Raw genomic sequence first — 23,531 nt, 5'->3', positions numbered from 1 at the left:
TATTATGTCTCTATTTTTATTTGTTTCAATAAATTTTAAATTTACTTCTTAATTTCTTTCTTCATTGACCCACTGGTTGTTCAAAAGCAAGTTGTTTGATTTCCATATTTTTCTCCAAACATTTGTTATTGATTTCTAGTTTTAATGCATTGTGGTTGGAAAAGGTACTTGATATGAATTCAGTTTTAAATTTTTTGAGATTTGTTTTGTGGCCTCATATGATGTACTCTGGATGTTCCAGGTGCTGATGAGAAAAATGTGAAGCTGAGCTGAGCTATGAATGGAATATTCTGTAGATTTCTATTAGGCCCATCCAATGCAGGGTACAATTTAACTCTGCTGCTTCTTTGTTGTTGATTTTCTGTCTGACCTATTCATTGCTGAAAGTGAAATGTTACCATTATTATACCAGATTCTGTCTCTCCTTTTAGGTTTATTAATATGATTTATCTATTTGAATGATCCAATACTGTGTGTGTTTAAAAATTATATCCTAGCTGGGAATGGTAGCACATGTTTATAATTCCAGTACTAGGGAGGCTGAGATAGGAGGATGGCAGGTTTAAAGCTGGCCTCAGCAACTTAACAAGGCCCTCTGAAACTTAGTGAGACCTTGTTTCCAAATAAGAAATAAAATTGGGCTGGGAGTATGACTGAAATAGAAGGCCTCTGGGTTTAATCCCCAGTATATTTAACAATTTGTTCTCTTGCTAAATTAACGTCTTTATTCTTATACAATAGTCTTCTTTGTCTCTTTTTAATTAAAGTACATTATATTTAATATAACAGTGGCTGCTATTACTTCCTTTTGGATTCCATTTGTACAAAATATCTTATTCTATCCCTTCACTCAGCCTATGAGTACCCTTAAAGGTATTATAAGTTTCTTGTAAGCAACATATAGTTGGGCCTTACAAATTATCCATTTAACACTCGATGACTTTTAAATGGGTAATTTAATTCATTTAATTGAAGATAATTAATAATAAGTGAAGTCTTCCTATAGTGATTTTGAAATTTATTTTTTAGTTTTATTTTAGTTCCTTTCTCTTTTCTCATTTTTTTACTCCACTATTATAGTTAAATGATTTTCTTTAATAGTGTATTTTGATTCCATGCATGCTATATTTGTTATTATTACTTTTTACTTAAAAATATTTATTTATTTATTTTTTATTGGTGCATTGTCCTCCAGATTTTCCATTTTGTTGGAGTATAGTTTTTCAAAGTAGTTTCTGATAATCCTCTGTATTTCTAGACTGTCAGTAGTGATATCTCATTTTTCATCTCTTATCTTCATAATTTGGGCTGATTCTCTTTTTTTTTTTGGTTAGGTTGGTTAGTTGTTTATCTATCTTGTTAATTTTTTCAAGAAACTAGCTTTTGGTTTTGTTGATTTTTTTGTATTTTTATTCTCTAGTTTGTTGATTTTTGCTCTGATTTTAATAATTTTCTGTCTTCTACTGACTTTGGGGCTATATTGTTCCTGTTTTTCAAGGGCTTTGAGGTGTGTCATTAGGTTATTTATTTGGTGATTTTCTGTTTCTCTTATGTGAGCATTCAGTGCTATGAATTTTCCTCTTAATACTGCCTTCAAAGTGTCCCAGAGGTTTTGATATGCTGTATCTCTATTTTTGCTTGTTTCTAGAAATTTCTTGGTTTCAACCCATATTTCTTCTATGACCATTCTTCATTTAACAGTGTGGTATTCAGTCTCCACATGTTTATGTGGTCTCCCTGGGTCTTCTTATAGCTGATTTCTAGTTTCATTCCATTATGGTCTGAAAAGACACAGGGAAGTATGTCACATTTTAAAAAATTTTCTAGTGCTCACTTTGTGGCCCAGGATGTCATCTGTTTTGGAGAATAGTTCCATGAACATCTGAGAAAAATGTAAACTCTGGTGCACTTTGGTCAAATATTCTATATGTTTTAACAGGTCCATTTGATTAATGGTGTTCTTTAGGTCTGAGGAAGCTTTACTGACCTTTTGTTTAGAAGATTAGTCCAATGGTGTGAGAGGGGTGTTGAAGTATCCCAGTATTATTTATTGGGATTTATGTGTGACTTAATGTCACAAAAAGTGCTTTTTTTTTTTTTTAAATGAAAGTAGCTGCACCTATGTTTGGGGCATAAATGTTGACTATCATTATTTCCTCTTGCTGGATTGTTTCTTTTACCAGTAAAATGACATGCTTTGTCTCTTCTTATAAGCTTAGGCTTGAAATTTAACTTGTCTGATATTATAGTTGCTACTCCTGCTTGTCTTCGAGTTCTGTTGTCATGGATTACCTTGCTCCAGCCCTTTACCTTAAGTTTTTTTTTTTTTAACTATCTTTACTTGTAAGGTGTGTTTATTGCAGGCAGCAGATAGATAGATTCTGTTTTTTAATCCATTTTGCCACTTTGTCTTTTTATTGGGGAGGTGAGGCCATTTGTGTTCAGTGTGATTATTGAGAGATGATGTTTAATTCCTAACATGTTGAGATTTAACTTCTATTTGAATTAGTGTTTGTTCTTCTTTGCTTAGTTGTCTGCTGGATGGAAATTCTTGTTTCTCTGGTTCTGGTGTGTATTACTTATTTCCTCTTTGCAGGTGAATCTCTTTGAGTATTTTCTCTAGTGCTGGTTTTGAAGACATAAATTTCTTCAGTTTCTGTGTGTCATGGAAGATTTTTATTTCCCCATCTAATTTGAGTGATAGTTTTGCTGTGTAGGAAAGTTTTGGCTGGAAGTTGTGTTCTTTCAGAGTTAGGAATATGTTACTCCAAGCCCTTCTGGCTCTCATGACTTGGTTTGGGAAGTCGGGAGTGATTCTAATTGGTTTGCCTCTGATTATCACTTGGTCTTTTGTTTTTGCTGCCTTTTAGATTCTCTCCTTGGCTTCTACATTGGTCATTTTGAATATTATGTGGAATGGGGAACCTCTTCTCTGATATTGTCTGAAGGGGTACATTCTAAAAGTTTCCTATACCTGTGTATTGATATCTTGCTCTAAGTTTGAAAATTTTTCTGGTTTTACTTCTTTGAAAAGATTGTTGATCTCTTTGGTTTTACCTTCTTTTCCCTCCTCTATGCCAATTATGCTTAGGTTAGCTCATTTAATATGGGCCCATATTTTTTCAATGTCCAATTCATGCTGTCTAATTGTTTTTTCTACATTATATACTATGCATTCATTTTTGGAGTGATCAACTTTTTTGTGTGTGGTACTGGGGATGGAACCCAGGGGCTTTTTTGCCTCCAGGCTATATTTCCAGACCTATTTTTATACTTTATTTGGAAACAGGGTCTCACTCAGTTGCGGAGAGCCTCACTAAATAACTGAGGCTGGCTTTGAACCTGTTTGATCCCTGTCTCAGCCTCCCAAGTGCTGGGATTACAAGTGTGCGTCACCGCACCCAGCTTGGAGTGATCATCTGCTAAGTGAGAGTCTTTTCTCCATGTGGTCTATTCGATTATTTATAGTTTGAATTGATGTCTTCAATTCAATGATTGCATCCTTTATTTCTTTCAGATACTCTCTAAATTATTTTCAGAAGTCCTGTATTATTTCTACAGGTACATTCTTGCTGCAATTCTGTATTGTCAGGTTCTGTTATTGTGTTGTGGTAGCTTATTGCTTCCTTGTTATTTTGCCTTCTTATGATTTCAGAAGTTTGTATCTGTTGCTTTTGATAGATTTCTCTCAGCCTCTAGGTGTCAGTTTGTGGATCCAAGGGCAAGTTGTATTGTATTCAACAGTAAAGGTTGAGTGAGGAGGGAAGTGAAGTTGTAAAAGGAAGAATAGGGTAAAGCCTCAGATAGGATCAAATACAATGAGAGTATGAGTTTGGTAAGGTAGTATATACTAGAAATTAGAGATAGTGAAAATTTAGTAGTATTCTAGGAACCAATGTAGAGTTTCTAGTATAGTGATATGAAGTAGATTTAATACAAGACGAGGAAGAGAGAAGAAAAAAGAAGAGATAGAAGAGAGTAAGTATGTATAAGGGAAGAAGCTTGTAAGAGGGTTTGGGAAGATGGTAAAAAAAACCCCAGGCATATACACTCAGACAGGCTCTACAGTCACTCTCTGTGCAGATACCAAGTACCACTGGCACCTTTCCTGCTGTAAGCCTGGTTCTCCGCGTCTTTCTCAGTCTATACAGATGGTTAATATCGATATGGCTGGATCTAGTGTTAAGCGCAGGCCATCTTCACACTTTTCACAGATTTGGAGTCTCTATCTTTCTATGCCTCCATAGGCAGTGTATGCCTGAGACCAAACTCAAAATAAGATTCTCTGCTCTCAACAGTTAGGGCTGGTCTGGTCTGTTCTGACTTCTCTCCATTCACCACGATTGGGTGGTCTGTGATGATCCCAGAGATCCTGCTAGTTGGGTCTAGTGTTAAGAGTAGGTCTCTCCCCTCTCTTTCCACTAATCAGAGCCTGAGTCTGTCAGAGCCTCTGCTGTGTCCAACAGCAGACTCTATCCCAACCTTCTCCAGGTTGAACTGCAAAGTCTCAGATCCAGGGATTTTGTTATGGTTGCATGAGGCCCTGGGGGGGCTGTGCTAAGTGTTCTCCCACGGGAACCACGACTTCACATATGGTGTTATTGAGAGCAGCTCTGGAGCTCTGGAGGGTGTGGTAATCTCAGCCACCACTGCTGCTAGTTGTAGACTCTATCCTATCCTTTGCTGGGTTAAACTGCAAAGTCTCAGACCCAGTGTGTTTATCATGGGTGCGGGTATCCCTGGTGGTGCTTCAATGGGTGTTCTTCTGCGGGGACTGTGGCTTCACTTATGGTTTTGGTGCATGCTGGTCTTGATTTCTGGAGGGTGTGGTGGGCTTTGCTACCACTGCTGCAAGTTGTAGTTGGTGTTTTGCGCAGGAGGAACTGATGACTTACAATTCTGGTGATGTGCAGCTGCTTACTTTGGGGCCTTGGATGTTTTCCTGATTACCCTTGATCTGGGTTCAGTGAGGCAAGATGGCACTGCCACAGAGCCCTTGGCTGTGAAATAGGCATTTTTCTTTTCTGGTGTTGTGCTGTGCTCAGGATCCCTGGAGGGTGTGGTGAGCTAGGCCACCACTGCTGGAAGTTGTAGCCAATGTTTGTGCAGGAAGAACTGATGGCTTACAACCCCAAGTGGCTGTAGTTGCTTACTTCAGGTCCTTGGATATTTTTCTTTTTGTCTCTGGAGTAGGGTCCTGTGAGGCAAGATGGCGTTGCTGTGGTGCCAAGGCAGGTTTTTTTTTTTTTTTTTTCTGCTCTCTGATCAGTCTTCTTCTAAACTTCTTTTAACCTGTCCCTTGTAACTATTGTTTTTATTCCTCTACTGATAGTATTTTCTGGCTTTGTAGAATGCTGTTTTTGAGGCAATGGCAATCAGGTGTCAGCAGGACTGGTATGTGCTGCTTCCTGGCATATTATTATTAAATAACACTAATAATTGTTTTGGTGAACCATTCAATTAATCCATTTACTCCAAAATATGATATAGAATTTTTAAGTAACTGCCTAATAAAAGGATTATTTTTTTTCACAAATAAACCAACTTTAATAGATATTATTTTGTATTTATATAGCGCCTTCTTCGAGAACCTTAGATACTTTACAGACATTTTCTCTAATGAATCCCCACAACAACCCTGTGAGGTAGGTATGACTCCCATTTTACAAGACAGGAGACTGAAGCACAGAGAGGTTAAGTGACTCGCCCAGGGTCACACAGTTAAGTTTACTGAAGAGCCAGGACCCAAGCTCCTAAGCCTCCCAGCTCCCAGCCAAATACCTCAGGAGAGAATCCTTAATGAACAGTATCTTTAAACAAAGTAGCAAGAGTAGTATGTTATGAAAATGAGGTCTTTCTACTGCCATCAAGGAGAGAAAAAACCCTATACTGATGATTAGAGGCCACGAGACTCATATATAGTACATTTCTTTCCCTCCATTTTCCTAAAGCCTCCTGGTTCCTGTCTCAAGTAATCTTCTAAAGGTCACATTTCTAAGACAGAAACCATGTGACTTGGAAATAGGACTTAATTTCAAATATTTACTTTTCGTTATGATAATTTATAGAAACTTTTTATTCCAATATACAAAATATGGGACAGCTATCCCAAAAGCATGTACACAGTTCTATAGCAATCAGCCCATTTACAACTTGAACCTGCCCCTCATTTTAATCACAGCCAACCAACAGACAACCTTACAATGCTCTCTAGATGGGTCACTTGTCTTACTTATTACATCTGTATGTTTTTCTCCCAACCCTAACCCTATATATTTTAAAGTATATCGAGTTTCTGGTAAGGTTCAAAACATTTTACTTAGATCCAGCTGCAGTAAGAGTAAAAAGTGAATTTAGAACCATCACCCATAGTGCCTCCTCTGACAAATCATAATACAAAACACGGTGTCGATGTGAACAAAGCGTGTGACTACCACGGAACCCAACACAAATGCCAGAACTTGCTCTGCTCTGATATTTAACTTACCATTCCTTGTTTTTATTAAATGCAAAGATGTGAGAACGAACACAACAGTTGATCTCAATGCTGTACCTTTATGCAAATGACTTCATCTATCTGTCTTATACGTGCTGTGGCCGAGCTGATGTTGAAACTGACTCTCTTTCATTTCACCCTTGTTCTCTGTATAGAAAGCTGCAAAACTCCAGCTTTAAGTTCTAAGACAATTTGGTTTAAGCCCTCAAACTCCAAGCACCTCCACTTGCTCTGACGGTCCTCACATGCTTGGTTGTGATTCTCTGTGCAATGTCGATAGATCTGGCAGGCTGTACATAATTTGTACAAAACAACTCCAGCCAGGGTAAGGCGTTAAGAAACTGTATCTTAAAAACAAGTTTGTCAAAATACTTTTGATATTTAGTAGAAATACCAAATATCATAATTTTCTCCCAGCACAACTGTCTAAGCAGCCCACTTAGTTAAGTGACCCTGTTAAAGATCTGTTTATGGGATGAATAGGTGAAGTCATTTCCTGAGCTAAAAGATACAGATAATAAATGTTAAAATAGCAGCACAAAAAAATTCTCTTGTGTTTTTTCCATAGTCAACAGTTTTAGTAAAATAACTTTAGAAAATTAGAGAGAAAAATTACCACCTGAAAAGGAGAGTGATTAGGAATATCCAATGCTTGATTGCTATTATTTTAAACATAATTTTCAATTATTTTCTGCAAGTTACATCCGGCCACTATTAACTGACTGGTGCATGGAAAAATGTCAACTTCAATGGTTTACATACATTTACATTACATATATTACTTCTTAAAACCTCCAACAAAATAAAGTCTTAAGCATGAATTTTAAATTCTGAGCAATCTTCCAATCAGAGTTATAAGACTAGAGGAAGAAGAACTTGTGTTTGGATCTCTGGTCTACTTCATCAAAATGTAATCTTCAGAAAGTTTTTAACTACTATCCAGGCTGCTAGGGCTATGGTGAATAGAGTATTTCTTTCCAAGGTAAAAGAAATGACATTAGAAAATAATATATTGTGATGACATAAATTTTTCAAACATGGCTCAACATGAAATATTAGAGTATTTAAGAATTCTAAAGACTGGCATATCACCATTGCACCAAAATTGCTTTTATCATTCCAAGAACTACATGAAATTTGAGTTTTTGTTTTACTGAAATTAAAGCTGAGCAAAATAACTGACTTATAAACTATGACAAAGGAAAACATATTTAGCCAGAGATATCAGTTCCTCCTGAAAAAGAATATTTACCTTCTCTCACTGCAATTTTTCTCAAGGTATCTTAGTGATTTCAGATTGAACTTAAAAGTAACCTTAAAAATAGAAACAAACAAAAGGAATACTTAAAACTGACAAAACTAATAAAAATATGCTAAAACTTACTGACAGGATCATGGGCACTTCATACAATACTTAGACTCTACCAGTTTAAAGTAAAATAAATAAGGAAAAATTATAATTACAAAGCCAGTCTTTCCCCTTGGGGAAACAAAAAGCCACTTTTGACCAATTGTTCCCTACATATACATATACTGTATATTAAAATAAGCTTCTTCAGAGAAGCAAAACATATTTGTCTTCCTGACACTGGGTTCTAATATCTGTTAGTTTTTTTTTTACATCAGGAAGGCAATTGCAAGTGTTGGGCCCAAAAACATTTCTGGTTCGTGCTTGAAAAGACATTCCAAACACAGGCATGTGTGCAGCGTGTTCCGCATCACCTCCTTAAACCATAGTACAACCCAGCACAGAGGCCAATTCTTTCTACTGCACCCTCAAGGAATCCAAATCATTATTGGTGCAATTAATAAAGAGAAAATGCGTGCCAATAACCAGAAGGTTGTTTTACAAGAGGAGCTGGTATCTCTGATTCCATTTCCTTGTTGTATGGAACTGCACAGACCGCATGATACCTGAGCAAATAAATCAACTACCATGATAGGAAGGGCTTGTTCATCCAGAGTCTTTGCTGTATTGTGTGCAAAGTGTGCTACTGCCCCCTGAGCTTCCTGCATTTCTCTTTTCTTGAAAAATCAGTGCTTGATCCTTTCCAAAATAACCAGAGAAGAAATGAGGCAGAAAGTATCTCTTCATCATGGTTCCCCCTCAGTCCCGAGACTGATAAAAAAGGATGTAACCAGACTCAGAGTTCTTCGAAATATCTGATGTCAACCCGTAGAATTCTTCAATAGCTTGTGCGTCTATTTTTTCTACAATGTCATCATCAAACAATAACCAAAAATCATGACTCTTAACTATTGCAATATAATGGCCTCGATTGGGACCACTTCCACAGTGAACCACAACAGCAACAAGGTCGTACATTCTGTCAGGATTGGTTGCTTCACCTGAAGTGTTGAACAGACGGAGTTCTAAAGGAAAAACTACCCGGTAAGAAAGTTTTGTGTATCGATGAAGTTGATCCATATATTTAAATCTTTTCAGGTGTAGAGCTAGAATCATGGGAAGTTTTTTCACTTTCGTCCTTTTGTGTGCTTCCTGTTTGCTGCGACACTCTTCACAGTAATACTTGTATTCACTGCACAGAGTCTCTGTGTTGCTAAAGCCCCTTAAACAGTGAGTAATTGATGTGTTTTGTTCCACGTCAACAGAAAGGTCTAAAAAATCTTCATCTTTGCTGCTTATAGTTTCACAAGTAAGACATCTGGTTTCATTAGTTAATGTTCTCTGAAAAATCTCATGAACCCACGTTGGGTCTGGTGTGCTGTTGTTAATTTCACTGTCAATGTTACCATTAGGTAAGCGACCATTTTGTTTTTCCTGCTTTCTCTCTTCTTGTAAAATATCAGCAATTGTATTTAGTAGGTAATTTAAAAACTCATGAGCATCTTGTTGCATGTAGTTGTCAAAAAGCTCATTTTCTTTCCGTAATCTTGTTATGAACTTCTTAGGAGGTATTACTCCAACCTTTTTCTTCTGAGTGGCTATGCTATGGAAGAGGTCTTCTAAGCACGTAAGAAGGTTCTCCTTCTTCCTAGGCTGACTCTTGTATGCTAGAACTTTTTCCCGAAATGGACGACAAAAATAAAGTGCTTGAAGAACTGAATTGCAGTAGCAGGTATTCCCAAAATTGACTAATCCAAAATAGTGCTCATTGACTGGAAACTGTTCTGGACCAATTTCTTTCTCTAATGCCGAGGCATTGGCGCCCATGGTACAGATGGAGGCGAATTTGGAGACTGTCATTAGGATTTCCATCCGCCCAGCGCCATCTTCCACCCAATCACAGCGGCGGCGGTGGCCGCGGGCGGGGGAGGAGGGCAGCCCGGCCGCCCGCTCTCACCGCAGCCCGCGGGCGGACCCCGAGCCGCCGGACCCACTCACCGAGCCTGCGGGCCGCCGCTGCCGTCGCCACCGCCGCCGGCGCTCAGGCACTCCCGGCCTCGGCCCCAGCCCCCGCTCGCCGGCCGCCCGCCCCCGGCCTAAAAGGATTATTTTGACTTGTATTACTTTTCTTTTCTTTTCTTTCTTTCTTTCTTTCTTTCTTTCTTTCTTTCTTTCTTTCTTTCTTTCTTTCTTTCTTTCTTTCTTTTTTTTTTTTTTGCGGTACTGGGGATGGAACCCAGGGGCATTGTACCTCCCAGCTACACCTCCAGCCCTAGTTTTTAGTCTTTTTAGTTTTGAAACAAGCTCTCACTGAGTTGTGAAGGGCCTCTCTAAGTAGCTGAGGCTGTCTGCAAACTGTGATCCTCTGGTCTCTGCCTCCCAAATGTGGGATTACAAGTGTGTGCCACCACGCTTGGCTTTGACTTGTATTTCTAAGTACACTTCTAAAAATTATTTTTTTGTGGGCACCTTCTAAAATATCACTCCTTATAGCTACCTTTTGTGTAATGAGTATACATAATCCCTTTGGGTGTGAATCAGACATAGTGAATCAGATCTAATGAATAGAATATGGGAAAGGTAATGGTATATTATTTTGTTTTCCTAATGACCTTAGTTTTCACATCTGTCTTCTCTTTCTCCCTCTCTTGACCAGGTTCCTCTACCAATTCCTCCTATAAATGTTGGACATTATCTCACTTAACCTATTCTATTCTATAGATTAACCTTAATCTATTGCCTCTTTCATTATATAAATAATAAACTCCACAGTCCACAACATTGTTCATTTATTTAATCTCTGTTGTAAACCTTGTAAGAGTGCTGTGTACTGTGTGAAGATATTGTTAAGTAAACAAGCCAGAATCTCTTTGCTTTGCTTCATGAAGGCTAGAAGGAAGGACCTTGGTGGGCTCGAAGGACTTGCATACCAGTTTTATAAATAAAAAGTTAGTTTCAGGAAGTCCAAATGTAAACCAACTTCATTGTTGGAACTCATCTCACGTTGCATTCAAGTAAGAATTCAAGTTCAAGTTAAAATGTACATGTTGAAGTCTTATTCAGCTGCCACCTTCACAGAGAGGTCTACCTGGCCTGATGGACCTGGCTGAACAACTCTTCCTACTCTCATCTACATTCCTGCTTTACTTTCTTTGCACTTAGTGGTAATGGAAGTTTTTGCATTTATTTGTTTATTTCCTGCTTCCTCTCTTGAGAAAATTGAATTTCTGAGGACAGGAGCCACTTTGTCTTGTTCATTACTAAAATATCTCCAGCATACAGTAAGAGCTCAATGACTTGTTGCTTACCTAACAAGGTGTGGTGTCTTAGTCTGTTTGGGCTGCCATATCAAAATACTGTACACTGAGTAGCATATGAATAATAGAAGCTTTTAATTTAATTGGTGCATTGCAATTATGCACCATAGTGAGGTACAATGTATTAGGCATATACATGCACACAATTCTTTGCATATTTCCCTACATATCTCACCTCACTTCCCCTTTCCTTCCCACACAATTTAGTAAGATTGTAATGATACCTTTATGTATTGCCCAAGTATTATTTTAGTTGTTTTCTTTAGTAGTCCTCCCTCTTCCCCCTTTCACTCCAACCCTTTTCAACTACTCCATACATATATCTTTGCATTATTTAAAGTCACTTCTATTTTCACTCTAGTTTACACAAATAAGAGAAAACATATCAACCTTGATCTTCCGAGACTGACTAATGTCACTTAGCTTAATATTCTACAGTTTCATCATTTATCTGTGTGTGTCATAATTTTATGGCTGAGTAGAATTCTATTGTGTGTGTATATATATATATATAATATATATACACATAATACATATATATATATATATATATATATATATATATAATTTTCTTTATCTGTTCATTTGTTGATGAATACCTGGGTTGGGTCCATAACTTGGCTACTGAGAATTGTGCTGCTATAAACATGGGCATGCATGTGTTCCTGTAGAATTCTAACTTCAGTTCTTTCAGAAGGATACCAAGGAGTGGTATAGCCAGGTCATATGGTGGTTTCATACCTAGTATTTGTGAACCCTCAAAACTGATCTACATAGTGGTTTTACTAATTACTAATTACATAGTGGTATAATTCTACCAATGGTGTATAAGAGTTCCTTCCCCCCCTATATTTTCACTATATTTATTGTTTGTATATATTTGTTGTTTGTATTCTTGATGATTGCCATTCTAATGAGTTAAATGAAATTTCAATGTAGTTTTGATTTGCATTTCTCTGATTACTTTTTTCACTGTTCTGAAGGCTGAGGCATCCAAGATCAAGGTACTACCAGACTTGAGACTTGGTGAGGTCCTATTTGTTGGTTCATAGATGATGGTGTCTTCTTATGTCCCCACATAGCAAGATGAATGAAGGAACTCTCTGGAGTCTAGTCTAGGTAGGCACCAATCCCAGTTGTAGGAACTCTCCCCTCACTATCTAATCACCTCCCAGAGGCCCCACCTCCTAATCTCATCACTCATGTATTAGGATTTCTGCCTGTGTGTTGGGGGGGCACTAATGTTCAGTTCATAGCATATTGGAAATGTGTTTTCTGCTTTCATTGTCTTGTCCAGGAGAATTCACTGAGCCTTCCAGGTAAAGTAACTAAACAACAAAAAAAAATTTTAACTTTCTATTCAATTGAAGTTTTTCTGGCTTCCATCATATTCAGGATTGATTATGGTAGCAGGGCTCTAAACTGAAGTCAATGTGAGTTATAAAAACTGTAAAGCTCTAGCCTCAGAAGCTCAGAAAATAACAAGTGGACCAAAGGACTCAAAGCCCTTCTGCCTGCTAGCAACACCATTAGAAACATTCTTGTTCCAAGGGTGCAATTACCCCATTTTCTCTGTCATTGTTAGTACTTGTCTAGGAAATGAGAGATCCACTATTGGCTCATTGGTAGCTAAGTACAAAATTTTAAAAACTTCCATTGAGGAAATTTGAGCATAACTTCTGAAATTCATATTTGGATGGCATTCATTTCCTTCTACTAAATCTCCACTTATCCTCATTCTACTAGAATATATCCTCTCTTTTATGTGTGTGTATTTCCGCTCACGCATGTGTGCGTGAGTGGGGAAGGGGCTTGGGGACCTGTGGAAAGAAGAACAAAGGAAAACATGCATGGATGAACACTCTTCAAGAAAGTACTACTCACCACAGCTATAAGAGTACTTTTATGTAACATTTTGGGAAAGTATACCATTTATTCCATTTTGCTTGAGGTTCTGAAAAGATAACATATAGTTGTATTATATAAATTGCTTTAGAAAGGTGGCTTAATAAATAACCTCAGACCTTTTTAATCTCAGGAACTTCACTGAAGCCTCTAGCTTAAAAAAGGTTCTGGGCTTTTAATTTAACTTCTAAAGTAAACATTGCAAGATGAAAAATTAATTTCAAGTTTTCATAGAGGTGGAAAAGGGAGGGAGAAGGCTTCTGTTTTCCTTCTTAGTTAACCCTGCTTTCCTCAGGCATGATGCTGGAACTGAATAAAGACAATATGTTCCAAATGGCCAATTACGTTAGTCTCCATGTGGGCTGCTTAAAACATGCAAATGGCCCTGAGAAATGCCTCTTATCCTACCAAGATAAATGGAGGTGCATGTCATCATCAATTGCAATGGGAGTCGAAGGGAGGACAGAAGGCGGTGATAAATGAGGGAGCTTTGCCTTTCCCCAAAGACAAACATTCTGTCTGGAAATTCAAGTGTTGATGGATTCCTTAGCCTCCTGATGGTTTGCACACTTGTAGCCTCCCCTCTAATCCTCCCCAGGAGCACTGCCAGATAATCCTTGCAAGATCACTTTGAGTCCAAGTTCAATTGCTTCAGTGACTTTCCATTAAGTAATGAAGAAGCTCCATCCTCACATTTTGCAGTTCAAGGCCATAGTCAACCTGGCCAACCTCAGTTGCCACAACTGCTGAATATATGTCTTATATTCCAGCCAAAGCCAACTGGAGGGCCTTCATTACCTATGTAGTAACAGAGTCTTCTCTGATCATTACAGTGCTTCTCCACTCATAACATCAGTGCATGCTGTAAAAGGAAGTCAAAACTACTTCTGTAGGAAAAAGATTGGCCAGTGAAGAAAATAAAGAAAACATTAGGGCTTCTTGTAACATTTCTGTTCTTTGAGTTACTCTCCTGGTTTCCTCCATAATTGTAACATATTTCAACTTTCTTCAACACAAGGTACACACTGATACAGGGTGAACTGATTGCAATGAAATTATCAGTACTTCAATATTTCTGGGGTTGATAAAAATAATACAGAAGAAATGAATGCACTCTCAGTATAATTTTGCAAGTATGATCTCTTCATGGTCAACCAATGGAGGTCAAATATAAAGTGAATGGTCATGTTAGACAAGTATAAGGAAAATTAATTGACTGGTGTGTTGCAAACATGTAACAATGAATCCTTCTATTGTGTATAATTATAATGCACCAATACATTTAGTAGTCTCTCTCTCTCTCTCTCTCTCTCTCTCTCTCTCTCTCTCTCTCTCTCTCTCTCTCTCTCTCTCTCTCTCTCTCTCTCTCCTGGCTCCCTCCCTCTTTCTTTTTTTTTTATTTATTTTTTATTGGTGCAATGTATTTACACATCATAGTGGTATAAAGAAAATACTTTTGTAGACATACATGCACATCTCGCCCAGTTAGCCCCTACCACGATCCCCACCCCATTCCCTCCCCATCCCTCCTTCCCACGCTTGGCTTACTGGTTGACATCTAGTATTATAACAATTTATACAATATTAACATTGATAATCTCACATAACAGTTTCATTTGTCTGGTACCAAACTTTTGATGACTTAAAGATAACATTTCAATATTTCTTTTTGCTTTCTTTCTTACCAGAGAATATTTTTTCTTTTTTTTTTTTTAGGTGAAACTATCATACATTTATTTATTTATTTTTCAGAAAAAATCTATCCTGATATAGAATATGGACTCTAGATACCCAAAACAGTCTCAAAGGAGAACAAAGCTAGAAGATGTATGTTTTCTGATTTCAAACCATATAAAGCTACAATAATTGAAACAGTGTAGTACTGTTCTAAAGGCAGATATATAAACCATTGGAGCTAAATAAAAGCCTAGAGATAAATTCTTCCATACATTGTCAAGTTATTTTTGACAAGTTTTCCATGAACTTTTGGTGGAGGAAATACTAGTCTTTTAACTAAATATTGTTGAAAAATAATAATAAATGAAAAAGAATAAAATTGGACCCTTATCTAACACATATACAAATATTAACTCAAAATAGATAAAAGACCTAAATATAAATCTTAATACTATAAGCTTTTAGAAGAAAATCTGGGTCATAAAACCTCACAACATTGAAATTGGAAGTGATTTCTTGGATATGATTTCAATGGCACAGGCAACAAAAGAGTAAATAAACTCCCTAAAAAATAAAAAAAAAATATTGTATATCCAAAGACAATGTAAACAGAGTTAAAAGTTACTGATCCTCTTCCAAGAGTTCCTCCTATGACCCATTTCTCCCTAACTCTCACATATTAGGGAAAGCATCTGATTTCTTATTTTTTGTGCCTGACTAATCTCACTTAGCATAATGTCCTCCAGTTCCATCCATTTCCCTGAAAATGATGTAATTGAGTTTTTTTTGATGGCTGAGTAAAATTCCATTGTGTACATATCCCACAGTTTTGTAATCCATTCATCTGTTGATGGACATCTTGGCTGGTTCCATAGTTTGGCTATGGTGAATTGTGCAGCTATGAACATAGATACACATGCATTAGTTTGGTAGTTTGGTTTCTTTTCTTTTGGGTAGATACCCAACAGTGGTATTGCTGGATCAAATGGAGATTTGTTCCCATTCTTCTGAGGATTCTCCATACTGTTTTCCAAAGTGGTTGCACTAATTTGCAATCCCACCAACAATGTCTTAGAGTTCCCACTTCTCCACATCCTCGCCAGCATCTGTTGTTGTTTGTGTTTTGAATGATGGCCATTCTAGTTGGAGTTAGGTGATATCTCAGGGTGGTTTTGATTTGCATCTCTCTGATTGACAGTGATGTTGAGCATTTTTTCATGCATTTATTGGCCATTTGAATTTCTTCTTTTGTGAAGTGTCTATTTAGTTCATTTGCCCATTTTGTTATTGGATGCTTTGTTTTCTTAGTGTTGAGTTTCTTGAGTTCTCTGTATATTCTAGATATTAGTCCTCTATCAGTGGTGTAGGTGGCAAAAATCTTCTCCCATTCTGTTGGCTCTCGATTGAGGTTCTTGATAGTTTCCTTTGCTGAACAGAAGCTCTTCAGTTTCATGCAATCCCATGTATTGATTCTCCTTTTAATTTGTTGTGCCTTTGGGGTCTTGTTGAGGAAATGTTTGTCTGTGCCTATGTGTTGTAGTGTTGGACCTATGCCCTCTTCAAGGAGCTTCAAGGTCTCTGGTTTAATTTCCAAGTCTTTGATCCATCGTGAGTTGACTTTTGTACAGGGTGAAAAAGTGGGATTAACATCCAATTTTCTGCATATGGTTAACCAGTTTTGCCAACACCATTTGTTGAAGAGGCTATCTTTTTTCCAGTGTATGTTTTTGGCCCCTTTGTCAAAAATCAATTGGCTGAAAGTGTGTGGACCTGTTTCTGGGTCTTCTATTCTGCTCCATTGGTCTATATATCTGTTCTTTTGCCAGTACCATGCTGTTTTTATTACAATGGCTTTGTAGTATAGTTTAAAGTCAGGTATTGTGATTCCTCCTGCGTGGTTTTTGTTGCTGAGAACTACCTTGGCTATTCTGGGCTTTTTGTTATTCCAGATAAATTTAAGGACTGATTTTTCTATGTCTGTGAGGAATGATCTTGGTAGTTTAATGGGCATTGCATTAAATCTGTAGATCACTTTTGGGAGGATGGCCATTTTAATGATATTAATTCTGCCAATCCATGAACATGGAAGGTCTTTCCATCTTCTAAGATCTTCTTCGATTTCTTTTTTCAGTGTTTTATAATTTTCTTTGTAGAGATCTTTTACTTCCTTGGTCAGGTTTATTCCTAGGTATTTTATTTTTTTGTGGGAGATCCTGAGTGGAAGTGTTTTCTGAATTTCTTTTTCATTGGATTTATGGTTGGTGTACAGGAAAGCTTCTGACTTTTTAAGATTGATTTTGTATCCAGATACCTTGCTGAATTTGTTGATCAGTTCTATAAGCCTTTTGGTTGAGTTTGTTGGGTTTTCTAAATATAGTATCATGTCATCTGCAAATAGTGAAAGCTTAAGTTCTTCTTTTCCTATTTGTACTCCTTTGATTTCCTTTTCTTGCCTTATTGCTCTGGCTAGAGTCTCTAGTACTATATTGAAGAGAAGTGGTGATAGTGGACATCCTTGTCTCGTTCCAGTTTTTAGGGGAAATTCTTGAAGTTTTTCCCCATTTAATATGATGTTGGCAGTGGGCTTATTGTAGATTGCCTTAATAATGTTGAGATATGTTCCTTCTATTCCAATTCTCTGCAGTGTTTTTATCATAAATGGATGTTGAATTTTATCAAATGCTTTTTCAGCATCTATTGAGATGATCATGTGGTTTTTGTCTTTGATTCTGTTTATATGATGAATTACATGGATTGATTTTCGTATATTGAACCAGCCTTGCATCCCTGGGATGAACCCTACCTGGTCATGGTGAATGATTTTCTTGATGTGGTTTTGAATGCGTGTTGCTAGTATTTTGTTTAATAGTTTTGCATCCAAGTTCATCAGAGATATAGGCCTGTAGTTTTCCTTCCTTGAACTGTCTTTATTCGGTTTGGGTATTAGTGTGATGTTGGCTTCATAGAATGTATTTGGGAGAGTCCCGGTTTTTTCTATTTCCCGAAATAGTTTGAGTAGTATTGGGATTAGTTCTCCTATAAAGGTTTTATAGAATTCACTTGGGAAACCATCTGGTCCGGGGCTTTTCTTTGATGGTAAGCTCTTTATTGCTATTTCAATCTCTTTGATTGTTATTGGTTGGTTTAAGTGTTCTATATCTTCTTGACTCAGTTTAGGAAGGTTGTATTTATCTAGGAAGTTGTCGATTTCCTCCAGATTTTCCATTTTGTTGGAGTATAGTTTTTCAAAGTAGTTTCTGATAATCCTCTGGATTTCTACGCTGTCAGTAGTAATGTCTCCTTTTTCATCCCTTATCTTCATAATTTGGGTTGATTCTCTCTTTTTTTTAGTTAGGTTGGCTAGTGGTTTATCAATCTTGTTAATTTTTTCAAGAAACCAGCTTTTGGTTTTGTTGATTTTCTGTATTGTTTTTTTATTCTCTATTTCATTAATTTCTGCTCTAATTTTAATAATTTCCCGTCTTCTGCTGGCTTTGGGGTTCAATTGTTCCTGCTTTTCAAGGGCTTTGAGGTGTGTCATAAGGCTATTTATTTGAAGATTTTCTGTTTTTCTTATGTGAGCACTCAGTGCTATAAATTTTCCTCTTAATACTGCCTTCAAAGTGTCCCAGAGTTTTTGATATGTTGTTTCTTTATTTTCATTTGTTTCTAGAAATTTCTTGATTTCACCTCTTACATCTTCTATGACCCATTCTTCATTCAGAAGTGTGGTGTTCAGTCTCCACATGTTTATGTTGTTTCTCTGGGTCTTCTTATAGTTGATTTCTAGTTTCATTCCATTATGGTCTGAAATGACACAGGGAAGTATGTAACATTTTTTAAATTTGCTAGTGCTCATTTTGTGTCCCAGGATGTGATCTATTTTGGAGAAGGTTCCATGAGCAGCTGAGAAAAATGTAAACTCTGCTGTAGTTGGGTGAAATATTCTATATGTGTCCAAGAGGTCCATTTGGTTAATGGTGTTCTTTAGTTCTGAGACATCTTTACTGACCCTTTGTCTGGAAGATCGGTCTAGTATTGTGAGTGGTGTGTTGAAGTCTCCCAGTATTATTGTGTTGGGATTTATGTGTGGCTTCATGTCACAAAGAGTTTGATTTATGAAAGTAGCTGCCCCTATGTTTGGGGCATAGATGTTGATTATTGTTATTTCCTCTTGCTGGACTATTCCTTTTACCAGTAAAATGTGACCTTCTTTGTCTCTTCTAATAAGTTTGGGTTTGAAGTCTAACTTGTCTGATATCATAGTTGCTACTCCTGCTTGTCTTCGAGTACCATTAGCATGGATTACCTTGCTCCAGCCCTTTACCTTGAGTTTGTTCCTATGTTTACTTGTGAGGTGTGTTTCTTGTAAGCAGCAGATGGATGGATTCTGGCTTTTAATCCATTTTGCCACTTTATGTCTTTTTATTGGGGAGTTGAGGCCGTTTACATTCAGTGTGATTATAGAGAGATAATTTTTAATTCCCAACATGTTAAGATCTTATTTCTGTTTGAGATACTGTTTATTCTTCTTTGCTTAGTTGTCTGCTGGATGGGAATTCTTGTTTCTTTGGTTCTGGCGTGAATTACCCATTTCCTCTTTGCAGTTAATCTCCTTGAGTATTTTCTCTAGCGCTGGTTTTGAAGACATAAATTCCTTCAGTTGCTGTTTGTCATGGAAGCTTCTTATTTCCCCATCTAATTTGATGGATAGTTTTGCTGGGTAGGAAATTTTTGGCTGGAAGTTGTTTTCTTTCAGAGTTTGGAATATGTTACTCCAAGCCCTTCTGGCTTTCATAACTTGGTTTGGGAAGTCTGGAGTGATTCTAATTGGTTTGCCTCTGTATGTCACATGGCCTTTTGTTTTTGTTGCCTTTAAGATTCTCTCCTTGGCTTCCACATTAGTCATTTTGACAATTATGTGGCGTGGGGATCCTCTTCTCTGATCCTGTCTAAAGGGAGTTCTATAAGTTTCCTGGACCTGTGTATCGACCTCTTGCTCTATGTTTGGAAAATTTTCTGCTATTACTTCCCTGAAGAGATTGTTGATCCCTTTGGTTTCACCTTCTTTTCCCTCCTCTATTCCAATTATTCTTAGGTTAGCTCTCTTGAAATGGGCCCATATTTCTTCAATGTCAGATTCCTGCTGTCGGGTTTTTTTTTTTTTTTTTTTTTTTTTCTAAATTAGAAACTATGCGTTCATTTTTAGAATGATCATCTTCAAGAAGCGAGATTCTATTCTCCATGTGGTCTAATCTGTTGTTTATACTTTGAATTGAGGCCTTTACTTCATTAATTGCATCCTTTATCTCTTTTTGACTCTCTCTAAATTCTTTTCGAAAGTCCTCTATTATTTCTAAAGTTATTTTCCTAATTTGATCTTCTAGAGATCTTTGGGTTTCTGTGTTATCAGATTCTGATGTTGTGGTGTTGTTGGCATTCACTGCTCCATTGTTATTTCTCTTTCCCATGATTTTGGAAGTTTGTGCCTTCTCTGGGTTCTTCCCTGAGTCACTACAAGTTCACTTAAGATGCTCTGGATCTCTAGTCTATGGTATCTCAGTCACCACTACTCCTTTACTGTGTTGTATCACAAAGTCTCAGACCCAGGGAGTCAATCAAGGCTGCTTAGACCGTGGGGGGTGCCAAGTTGGGCGTTCTCCAGTGGGGAGTTGTGACTATGGTATGATATCTCTGCCACTGCCACTCCCCCACTGGGCTGCACTGCTAAAATCTCCGACCCAGGGAGACTATCTGCGCAAGTCCCTGGGAGTGCAGTACTGGGATTTCTCCCCTACGGGCCGCAATTTGACTCACGGTTGTTGAGTGCGCTGATGGAGCTGTAGTGAACTCGGTGGATTCGCTGCTGCCGCCACTGGCAATATGGCACCACTGCCACACCCTCGGCCGTGATGCGGCGTATTTCTTCTCTGGTTTTGATCTCTGCTCTGAGTCCTTGCCAGTTGTGCTGCGCCCAGCCCTTGGGAGCTTTAGATGTTCCCCGCACCAACAAAACTGCTGACTGCCGCCCGGCTGTTCAGCACCTGCTCACCTCGGCTCGCTGTCCACCCCTCCTCTCAGGCGACTGGTGGCTGGTTGAGTGGGTTGGTCTAGGGCTGTCCGGTGAACTCGCCGCTGCCGCCAGCAGTAAGACGCTGCTTCTGCATCCTAGGCCACGAGGCCAGAGTACCTCCTCTCTGGATTTGAGCTCTGTTTTGAGTCTCCCTCCTCTCTGGAGCCTGGTGTTGCTAGGGGAGATGTAGGCCGCGCCGCTCCGGCCGCTCTGCGCCGCGGCTCTGGCTGCTCCGCACCACGGTTCTGGCCGCTCCGGCTGCTCCGGCCGCTCTGCACCGCGGCTCTGGCTGCTCTGCACCGTGGGTCTGGCCACTCCGGCCGCTCCGGCCGTTCCGCGACGCGGCTCTGGCTGCTCCGGCTGTTCTGGCCGCTCTGCTCCGGCTGCTCTGGCAGCTCCGCTCAGCTGTTCTGGGCACTCTGCTCCGGCTGCTCCGGCCGCTCCACTCCGCGGCTCCGGCCACTTCGCGCCGCCGCTCCAGCCAATCCGCGCTGCAGCTCTGACTGCTCCGGCTGTTCTGGCCGCTCCGCTCGGCTGCTCTGGCCGCTCTGCTCAGCTGCTCGGAACCGCGACTCCAGCTGCTCTGTACCGCGGGTCTGGCCACTCTGGCCGCTCCGGCCGTTCCGCACCGCGGCTCTGGCTGCTCCGGCTGCTCAGGCCGCTCCGCTCAGCGGCTCCCCCCAATCCGCGCTGCGGCTCTGGCCGCTCCGGCTGCTCCGGCCACTCCGCGCCGCGCGGGCGCGGCACTTCGGGCTGGTTTTTTTCCGGTGACTTGTTTTTCCAGCCCTTTTTCTCTGTCCCTTGTATTTACCGTTTTTATTTCTTTGCTGTGGTGTTTTCTGGCTCTGAAAGGCGCTGGTTTTGAGGTAGTAGAGTTGGATTGTTAGCGGGACTTGTAAGTGCCGCTTTCCTCCGTCGCCATCTTCCCGGAAGTCCCTCCCTCTTTCTTGATCCATTGTTTATTTAAGACAAAGCATGTGGCTGTGATTATAATTGACAGGTTGTAAAGTCTCATTTAAATTTGTAAGTTTTATTTTTGAGATAGATTTCCAATCAAATCTCCCTACATTACTTACCATGAAAGTTTGCTTTTTACTTTGATTGGATTCTCTTTAATGAGATGGCAATTTCCTTTCATCCTTGCCATGTCTCAAAATATTCTGTACTTTTCTATTCCTGCTGATTTGCACTGCTTCCTGGTGTGACCCTCCTTATTCTTCCAGGTGCAGCTTATATTTTTTTTTCTCTAGTAAAAAAAAAAAAAAAGGATTATTTCTCCTCAAAACACCCTGCAGATTTTGTTTATAGCAACTATGGAATATTGAGAGATGTTGCCTTGAAGTATAGACACTTTGAATACATTCATTCATTCATTCAGCTCTTTTAGGGCTGAATCAATGCTCTGGGGCCAGTTGAGGGAAAAAAAAACATTGCAACTGTAAACCATGCCTATGTTGGATTCTGTTGATTTGATAAAGAGCAAGCCAGAAAATGAAGATTTAAATTTTCCTTCGAAGGTCTTTCTAAAAGTGAAAGTAATCATTACAAACATTGATGTTACTTAAATAACAGGAGATGTGTGCACCTCGATTCAGAGGGAGTAGTTCCACATGGGAGACAATTTCCCTTTGTAGAGGACCAGCACCCTGACTGGCTGTCTCTTTCTCTCCTTGCTTTTTTTTTTTGTTTTTTTTTTTGTTTTTTTTTTTTTGTGGTACTGGGGTTCCTGGAAGCCCTTCTACCTCCGGGCTACACTCCCAGACACCTATTTTGTATTTTCATTTGGAAACAGGGTCTCTTAAGCCAGCACATGCGCCTGGCTTTGAACCTGCGAGATCCTCCTGTCTCTGCCTCCCAAGCGTGGGGATTACAAGCGTGCGCCACCACGCCCGGCTCTCCTCGCTTTATTCTTGCTTCATGCTTGTTTATGCTCAGCTGCCCAGCCTTTGTGTGGCCAAAAATGGGACTCCACAGCTGGTGCTCTGATGGGTAGCACCAGTTGGAGCTACAGGTCCTGTCCCTGGTGAATCCCGTAATTTGTTTGGGTTGGTTTCGACAGAATTGGAAAGCTATTTCTCAGCGCAGCACTGGCCAGTAACTCACATGTTGGTCAAAGCTGAGGAGTTGGCTCTTGGCTGAATCTCCACAGCACTGATTTGTGCCATGTGTCACTCTTTGTAGAGTAAGCAAATTAAAAATACCAAGGAACAGAGAGTTTAGTGTTCGTGACTGAAACATTGGATGACTGATGAAGCTGAGTGTGTGGTGCACATGCCTCCAGGGGCCTCTGCAGTCATGAGAACATGATGGATGGATGACTGAGGCTGCACCCCTCCTCTAAAGGGGTCCACACATAGGCTCTCTGCAACTGTATGTGCTTGATATAATACAATTTTGGGCTTGATGGGACCTAGGGATACTATTTTGTAATTTTTCTTTTGTACCGGGGATTGAATCCAGGGGTATTCTGTCACCAAGTTACACCTCCAGACCTGTTTTATTTTAAAATAGGGTCTCACTAAGCTGCTGAGTCTGGCCTTGAACCTGAGGTCCTCCTGTCTCATCCTCCCAAGTACTGGGACTAGAGGTGTGCACCAGCATGTCTGACCAATTTATAAATTATAATTTAGGGAAACAATGAGTCTCTAAAATTATATTTAGCTCAATTCATTCATTAATTCATTTATCTATTTATTCATTCATTTTGCTGCTGAG

The 23,531-nt window shown here is 39.1% G+C and overlaps 1 protein-coding gene across 1 annotated transcript; it reads right to left on the bottom strand.

Moving 5' to 3' along the window:
• Window positions 1-8,603: 8,603 nt before the first annotated feature.
• Window positions 8,604-10,094, bottom strand: LOC308276272 (ubiquitin carboxyl-terminal hydrolase 12-like; the record flags this gene model as incomplete). Its single annotated transcript, XM_080714921.1, has 1 exon — window positions 8,604-10,094. The coding sequence occupies exon 1, from the start codon at window positions 9,714-9,716 to the stop codon at window positions 8,604-8,606; it is 1,113 nt and encodes a 370-aa protein (XP_080571047.1). The 5' UTR covers window positions 9,717-10,094.
• Window positions 10,095-23,531: the final 13,437 nt, after the last annotated feature.

The sequence above is a fragment of the Muscardinus avellanarius genome (assembly GCF_963383645.1).
Source record: "Muscardinus avellanarius genome assembly, chromosome: 18".
Taxonomy (NCBI): Eukaryota; Metazoa; Chordata; class Mammalia; order Rodentia; family Gliridae; genus Muscardinus; species Muscardinus avellanarius.
This window is presented reverse-complemented; position numbering and strand designations above follow the sequence as displayed.